Source organism: Hyperolius riggenbachi, chromosome 8, assembly GCF_040937935.1.
Source record: "Hyperolius riggenbachi isolate aHypRig1 chromosome 8, aHypRig1.pri, whole genome shotgun sequence".
Classification (NCBI taxonomy): Eukaryota; Metazoa; Chordata; class Amphibia; order Anura; family Hyperoliidae; genus Hyperolius; species Hyperolius riggenbachi.
In genome coordinates, this window is record NC_090653.1 from 79,238,858 (window position 1) to 79,247,157 (window position 8,300).

General features: G+C 44.9%; 1 protein-coding gene across 4 annotated transcripts in view; it reads left to right on the forward strand.

The window, feature by feature from the left end:
* LOC137528949 (cytochrome P450 2F3-like) overlaps nucleotides 1-6,118 on the forward strand; it is a 109,364-nt gene extending 103,246 nt beyond the window's left edge. For all 4 annotated transcript variants that reach the window (XM_068250758.1, XM_068250755.1, XM_068250757.1 and 1 more), the window contains exon 10: nucleotides 4,848-6,118. In XM_068250758.1, coding sequence (XP_068106859.1) covers nucleotides 4,848-5,029 — 182 coding nt within the window. In that variant the 3' untranslated portion in view covers nucleotides 5,030-6,118. The remainder of the gene's footprint in view (nucleotides 1-4,847) is intronic.
* Nucleotides 6,119-8,300: the final 2,182 nt, after the last annotated feature.

An 8,300-nucleotide genomic window follows, 5' to 3' on the forward strand; every position in this document is an offset into this window, starting at 1 on the left:
TTGCTGCCTGGTATCTTCCACTGTGGTGTCCCAATGGCCACAAATTTATGGAAGGCCTCAGAGACCACCAGCTGGTATGGTAACAGCTGGTGAGCAAACAGTTCCGCCAAGCCAGCTGTCAGATGCTGGGCAAGGGGGTGACTAGCAGAAATTGGCTTCTTCTGCTCAAAGATTTCCCTCACGGACACCTGACTGCTGCTATGGGCAGAGAAGCATGAACCGCTCAAGGTGAGAGGCGGAGTGGAGGAGGGTGGCTGTGATTGTGAAGGTTGCAGGGAGAAAGAGGCTGAAGATAATGCACCTGAAGGAGGAAGAGGAGAAGGAGGGTGGCTTTTCTTTTGTGTGCTCTTCCCATTGCAGTTTGTGCCTTTTCTCCATGTGCCTTCGTAAGGCAGTTGTCCCTATGCGGCTGTTGGCCTTTCCACGGCTCAATTTTTGGAGGCAGAGAGAACAGATGGCATTGCTCTGATCTAAGGCAGACACATTAAAAAATGTCCAAACCGCTAAGCCCCCTTAGGGTTATGGCACTATGGTGGCATCAGCAGCTGACGTTAAAGGGCATGTTGGCTGGCTTTACATAGGTGGCGATACATGGCACCAGACACTGCCACCAGCTCTTTCTGATGACGAGCTCCCCCTGTTTCTTTCAGGAACTTGTCTCCTCCTACTTCTCTCTGACTCCCCCTCTGACCTGTCCCCTTGGTCATCTTGTCTCTTAGGAACCCATGTGGCATCCGTATCATCATAATCATCATAATCATCCTGCCCAGCTTCGCTTGCCTTAGACACCTCATAAACTGCACCAACAGCAGGTACTTCATCATCCTCCTCCTCACACGTTACGTCCATAGTGTCGCCTAACTCAGACATATGAGGTGCTGTAACTTGCTTAGCGCCTTCATCTTGTTGTAACAGTAGTGGCTTTGAAACAGTTAATTCCCCACCAAATAACTCCTGTGAAGTGTCAAATGCAGCGGATGTGGTGCTTGTAGTAGCGCTGGTGGCTGCGGAAGAGGAGGTGTTCTGTGTTAAATAGTCAACCACGTCCTGACAATCTTGGGAGTTGATTCATCATGGGATGTGCCTTCTTCTGAGCAATGTACTTTGGTCCAGGGCCACACAAAATCACATCAGCACGACCTCGAACAGACATGCCAGGTGGCCTTCCTCTGGGTCTGCCTCTGCCTCTACCTGTTTTGTCCATATGGAGGGGATGAAGTGAAAGGTATGCACTGACTTGACAAATACAATGTGCAGTCACATAGGTGCAGTGAAAGGTATGCAGTGACTGGTATTACAATACAATGTGCAGCTGTCACACATGTGCAGTTAACAGGTATGCACAGAGTGGTATATTACACAGCGTGCGGTCACACAGGTACTGTGAACAATTATGCAATGACTGGTATTAGAAATTTGCAGCTGTCTCACACACACAGGTACCATGAACAGGTGCAGTGACACTGCGTTAGGTCACGTAGGAAGGTAGGTGCACTGAACAACAACAGCTGGGTATGCAGTGATTGGTATTACAAATGTGCACCTGTCACACACACACGCAGGTACTGTGAAAAGGTACTCTGACACTGCATGCACTCACGTAGGTAGGTGGGTGCACTAAACAACAGGTAGGTATATGCAGTGATGGGTATTACAAATGTGCAGCTGTCACACACACACACAGATACCATGAACAGGTACAGTGACTGGTGGTATTAAATATCACACTGCATGTGCTCACGTAGGTAGGTGGGTGCACTGAACAACAGGTATGCATATGCAGTGATGGGTATTACAAATGTGCAGCTGTCCCCCCCCACACACACACACAGGTACCGTGAACAGGTACAGTGACTGGTGGTATTAAATATCACACTGCGTGTGCTCACGTAGGTAGGTGGGTGCACTGAAAAACAGGTAGGTATATGCAGTGATGGGTATTACAAATGTGCAACTGTCACACACACACACAGGTACCGTGAACAGGTGCAGTGACACTGCGTGCACTCATGTAGGTAGGTGGGTGCGCTGAACAATAGGTAGGTATATGCAGTGATGGGTATTACAAATGTGCAGCTGTCACACACACACACAGGTACCGTGAACAGGTACAGTGACTGGTGGTATTAAATATCACACTGCGTACGCTCACGTAGGTAGGTGGGTGCACTAAACAACAAGTAGGTATATGCAGTGATAGGTATTACAAATGTGCAGCTGTCACACACACACACAGGTACCGTGAACAGGTGCAGTGACACTGCGTGCACTCACGTAGGTAGGTGGGTGCACTGAACAATAGGTAGGTATATGCAGTGATGGGTATTACAAATGTGCAACTGTCACACACACAGATACCATGAACAGGTACAGTGACTGGTGGTATTAAATATCACACTGCATGCGCTCACGTAGGTAGGTGGGTGCACTGAACAACAGGTAGGTATATGCAGTGATGGGTATTACAAATGTGCAGCTGTCACACACACAGGTAGTCACTGAATGTGCTGGGCCTGGCAGTGGCACAGTAGGAATTACCAAGGGGACAAGGTCCAGCAGCTGCGACTGACTGACAGGGCTGTATATGCAACACAAGTGTCTGTGGGACACACACAAAAAAAATAGATCTGAAGAACAATATTAGCTCTCAAAAGAGCTGTTGAGGATGAGGAGTGCTTTTTAGCAATAAATATCAGCAAGAAAGAGCAACCTAACAAGCCTAACTGTAGCCTAACTGAGCTTTCCCTAATGTCTCTGCAGCACCTCTCCCTTCTCTAATTACTGCAGCCACATGAGTGAGTGAAATGGCTGACGCTGCCTGCTTTTTATAAGGGGGGGGGGCTCAAGGAGGGAGTGTAGCCTGAATGGCTACCCTGTGCCTGCTGACTGTGATGTATAAGGTCAAAGTTGACCCTAATGATGAACCGTCATAAGGTTCCTGTTCGTTCGCGAACGCGAACCACCGAAGCTTGCGCGAATAAGTTCGCGTGCGAACCGTTCGGGACATCTCTAGTAATAATGTGGGTTTATTTTATTAAAAAATGTATGTAGATATAGTTTTAATATTTGGCTACAAGATGGCCACAGTGAGATTTCTTTTTTTTTTTAGCCCTGGAAGCATACCGATCGCTTCCAGGAAGCATATAGAGGATGGGAAACTTTTTTTTATGTCAGAAAGACTGCGGCCTCTGATGAGAAGCCGTCTGTTTTTCTGTCAGGGACTTAGATCAATAAAGGGCAACAATGTTTCCATTCATTGATCTCCGGACTACCAGGGGGCGGCACGGGCGCACGTGATCATGCACGGGAGCGCTCAGAAGCACGCACCAGCTCTAGAGCAGCCGCCTAGACGTGCCAATGATGTCCAGGTGGCATGAATGGTTAAACTGCTCCCTTGAGCTACTCTACAGAAGGGGGAGGAGTCGCTATAGTTATATAACTTAGTTTGAGACTGTTCAGTAAATGTTAAATCTTAATATACAATTTGGCAGGTGACTTAAATTATGTTTTTGATTTTGGCCCCTTATGTGATTGAGTTTGACACCCCTGACCTAGGCAAAGCGAATGGATGGGTGGAAGGGGTGAATGGAATTTTACGTTCAAAGTTCACTGGGTGCCATTGGCTAGACTAGTTTATTTTCAAAAAATGTAGTATACATTAACAGTATAAGGTTTATTAACGTGTGATGAATTTCTAAGCTTAATAGTGAACAAACACAAAATGATCTTTAAAACAATAAATTTAAAGAACAAAAAAAAAATTAGATTGCTATAAACCCCACATGATCACAAATGAATTACTTTACTGAACAATAGTAATTTCACCACAGTGCTAATCAGTTTTATGGAGAGAAATATTAAAGAACATATATCATGAAAACTGTAAAATACGCACATATACTGTAAAATGTACATTTCTTCCAAAGTAAATGCACTATAAATTACCTTTTACTTACCTGGGGCTTTCTCCAGCCCCTTGCAGCCAACTGTCCCACACTGACAGCTCCGCTCTCCGCCGCCAGCCTGGGGTCCCCGCATGGTGCAGAAAATGACCTCAAGGTCATCCTTACTGTGCCTGCATGAAGCGCTGCTGTCAATCATGGCCACGTTGTCTGCGGCGTACTGCGCAGGCACAGTAGTTCTGCTCCTTTGCAGTAAGCCGCGGGCAACATGGCCACGATTGACAGTGGTGCTTCATGCAGGCTCAGTAAGGACGACCTCAAGGTCATTCTCTGCACCGTGCAGGGACCGTGCGGTGGAGAGTGGAGCTGTCAGCGTGGGACAGTCGGCTGCAACGGACTGGAGAAAGCCCCAGATAAGTAAAGCGGATTTTGTTTAATTTGACTGATGATTCCTTTAAAAAATCCTTTCTTGACACCTAACCCTAAAACCCTCTTTCCTGACTCCTAACCTTAAAACCCACCTTCCCAACCTTATCATTTTCAAAACGATACATTTCAAAATGCTAATTTTCAAAAACAAAAAATTCTTAAAGACTAAACATTTTAAAAACCATAACATTCTTATTTTTAAAACGATAAAAATTTCAAAAACAGTAATGATCTAATGTTATCGAAACAATAATCATTTTAAAAACATTAACATTGTAATTTTCTAAACGAGATTTATCTGGCACCGAATTTTCTGGTTTCAGCGCCCAATAGCTGATATTTGCATTAGCGCCTATGGCAGCACCCAAATCTGCTTTGATAGAATTAGGGATTTAGCAATCAGGCTAACAGTCAAGCAAAGTTACAAAGTACAGCCATATCGTCAACAACTTCAATAATAGTTTAAACTTAATGTAAGTTACCCTTGTTCCTATTACCATGTTTTGTCTTTTTTAGGAAAGCGCATATGTCTTGGAGAAAGCTTGGGTCGGATGGAATTATTCCTCTATTTCACGGTTCTTCTCCAGAACTTTACCTTCAAGCCACTTGTTCCAATAGGAGAGATAGACATCAGCCCTAGAGGAAGTGGACTTGGCAATGTACCCCCAACTTACAAGTGCCGCATTATACCTCGCTAGCCTGACAGCTGACAATTAGATCATATTGAAACAAGCTCAGTTTTGTTCTGCTATTTTGTACATTTGGCTCAGCTTGGTTGTACTCCACACACTGGGCAACTATTCAAAAACTTTGTCACAGCGGGAGTGACAGAGAGGGCAAGAGAGAACGTCTTTGTGAATAGTTTTATTTTCCTTAACCTTTACAAGTTGATAAGACAAAGTAGGAAAGTAGGTTTGCTTACATAATAAGACAAAATAAATCACTTATTGTTTTCCAATAAAGGCTTTTCTAAAGCAAACAAGAAAAACTAAAGAAAGATTTCATGTTTTAGAAATTTGAATGTACTTCATTAGGCTTATATGTCAACTAATGGACAATTGGTGATGAGGATTGTGTGATGTTCTCTGTAAATCGTTATATAAAAGTGTCAGCATGATATGCATATGTAATAAATAAAAATGTTTGAAAATGTGAACCAGTTACTGTAATAAGTGATCAGATGGATCAGATTCTTGCAATATAGAATCCCCTATTTACTTGAGAAAAACATGGTTTATTTAGTTGGAGACTATATACAGAGTTCCCCTTTAAGGCAAATTCTAGAGAGAAATTGAGTTCTGAGCTTTTTAGTGGTACATTTTTGTAGGAGATGTCAAACTCAGCTTTATCTGTTCAAATGTACAGACATCCAGGTGCTCTCCGGTAGGAGCTGGGTAAACATGGTTGTTTTCATAGTTCAGAAAATAAAAACATATACTTCTGGGAATTCTGGAAGCATTCCTATTATGGTTCTGGGTTACGGTAGAAGTACAATGGGCCCTCTGAACATCACATGCTTCCCAGAGCCAATAGACAGCTCGGATGGGATGTGCAGCTTGCTCACGCCCACAGGGTGATGTCAAGGTGTAACCCCTGGCAAGCTGGAGTGTTTTCTGTTTATAAAAAATGCTCTCAGTTTCCATGTACTTTCACTTCATCTTTTCTTCACTTTATCTTTCCTTCATTTCATCTTTACTTCTATTTTACTTACGTAGCATAGATTGCTAATGATTTATGATTTCGCCTGTATTCCTCCATTTGCCAAATAAAGTTTCCTAACTGCTTGAGATGTCGGTGGTCTACTTTGAGAGGTATCTGCCAGAGGTGTCGAATGTCGAATAGTTAAAGTACCCCTGAACTGCGAGCAGGGTTTTAATGTCATTGTTTGTTGTTGTTGCTGGTGCAGTGACTTGTATCACAGCACAAACCTCGCTTTTCAATGCCCCCTGAGGTCCCCGCTCTGCCGCTCGGTAATCTTCAACCTGTTTAGAAAATCGAAAGAGGAGAGGAAGCGGCAGTTTCTCCGCAGCCCCGTCTCTATGATCCTCTCTCTATACCGTACTAGTGGTGTAGTTACCGCCCCCTAATGCGCGTCATAGCTCTCAGTGCGCAGGAGAGCCATGAGCTGAAAAGCGCAGCGGCTTGTAATGGAACGCGCACACTGTTGCTAACTGTTGGCACAGCATTACTTAGGGCCTGAGTCCACTAACGCAGTTGTGTCTGCTTTTCAGCAACACATCAATGTTACAGATGCTGAAAAGTGGACACAACTGCATACAACTATGTTAGTGGGCTCAGGCCCTTACGGGCCATTGCTGTGCACATGACCATGTTAGAAAATTAAATTACAGCGGAATGGGAAAACTGGAGTGCCCGATATGACAGCGAGGGAAATCATGAGTAGGTGAGTAATACAGTTATGTCCTTTTTCTGATAGGTCATTTATCTGACTTTAGGAGTACTTTAAGTGCAGCCAGTTTGGCTGCTGGTGCCAAAGGTGGTTACCCCATAGCAACCAACAAATGACATTTTAACAGTTACTTTTTTTTAAAAAAGTCTGCCTTTAGATGGCAAGGGCTTTTAGCCTTCTGCTGATTCATACAATGGTTTCTTAAAGAGACTCTAACCAAAAAAAGTTCCTCTGGGGCAGGGGTCTGCAACCTTTAAGACATAAAGAGCCACTTGGACCCGTTTCCGAAAAGAGAAAAAACCTGGGAGCCGCAAAACCATTATAAAACAAATCTAACACTGCATATATTGTTTCTTACCTTAATGTTATATACAGGATCAGATATGACCCCAATATGCACAAATCGTAAGCAGATATGACCCCAATATGCACAAATTGTTAGCAGATATAACCCCAATATGCACAAATCATTAGCAGATATGACCCCAATATGCACAAATCGTTAGCAGATATGACCCCAATATGCACAAATCGTTAGCAGATATGACCCCAATATGCACAAATCGTTAGCAGATATGACCCCAATATGCACAAATCGTTAGCAGATATGACCCCAATATGCACAATCCTTCAGCAGATATGAAAAGAAAAACCCATTTACTCACCTAGTCAGAAGACCTCCTGTCACGATCTCCTCCTGTCCCGACCTCCGCTCCCGACCTCCTTGTGTCGCGCAACTCCCACGATCCTCTTCCTTTCAGATGTCATGTCCTGCCTGCATTACACTGCAGGGCTACGGGAAAATGGCCGCCCGAAGCCCTGCACTGCATCGGTCCGGCGGCCTCTCTGATAGGCTGCCGGCCAGCGGCCACACACGTCACACACGCGCCGCAGCCACTGACACACACTACCGGAGAATTCAGGGAGCTTTTTCGCCGCCGCCGTGGGACACAGGAGGACGGGGGAAGCCTTGATAGGCGTGTTAGTATGGATAGAGGCGCTCCACAACCTGCTGTTACAAGCCTGTGCTGCTGCGACCAGGATAGATCCAATTTCCTTCAGATAGCCAGTCATTCAATTACACAGCGCCAGGACCTCAGATGGTTATAAGCAGTCCAATCCACCTCCAGGGATAACTGTCGCAATCTGCACTCCTCCTATGTGTCTCAATGCACGGGAACAGAGAAGCAGAAGAGATGTCCCTCAGTGGATAAATCAACTTTTTATTACACCATGCAAGGCACACAAATAGCGGTAACATATAACTTACTTCAGGAGGGTCCCATGCCAGTATAGGACCCTCTCTGGATAATTCACTTCCCACCCTTGTGGTACTCAGAATAGTTGTGAATACGATCAGCAGTGTCCAGCCCGCTCTCGTCCCGACTAGTTTCGGCCTTCCGCCGTCATCAGGGGATACGAGAGCGAGCAGGCTAGGGCACATATATATAGAGATAGTAGCATAGTTACCTTTCCTAGGTGCAGCTGCTGTCACCTGTCGGAGTGCCGAACGCTCTAGAGAGTACTTCCAGTCAGCGGCCATACTGGATCCGGTTCGC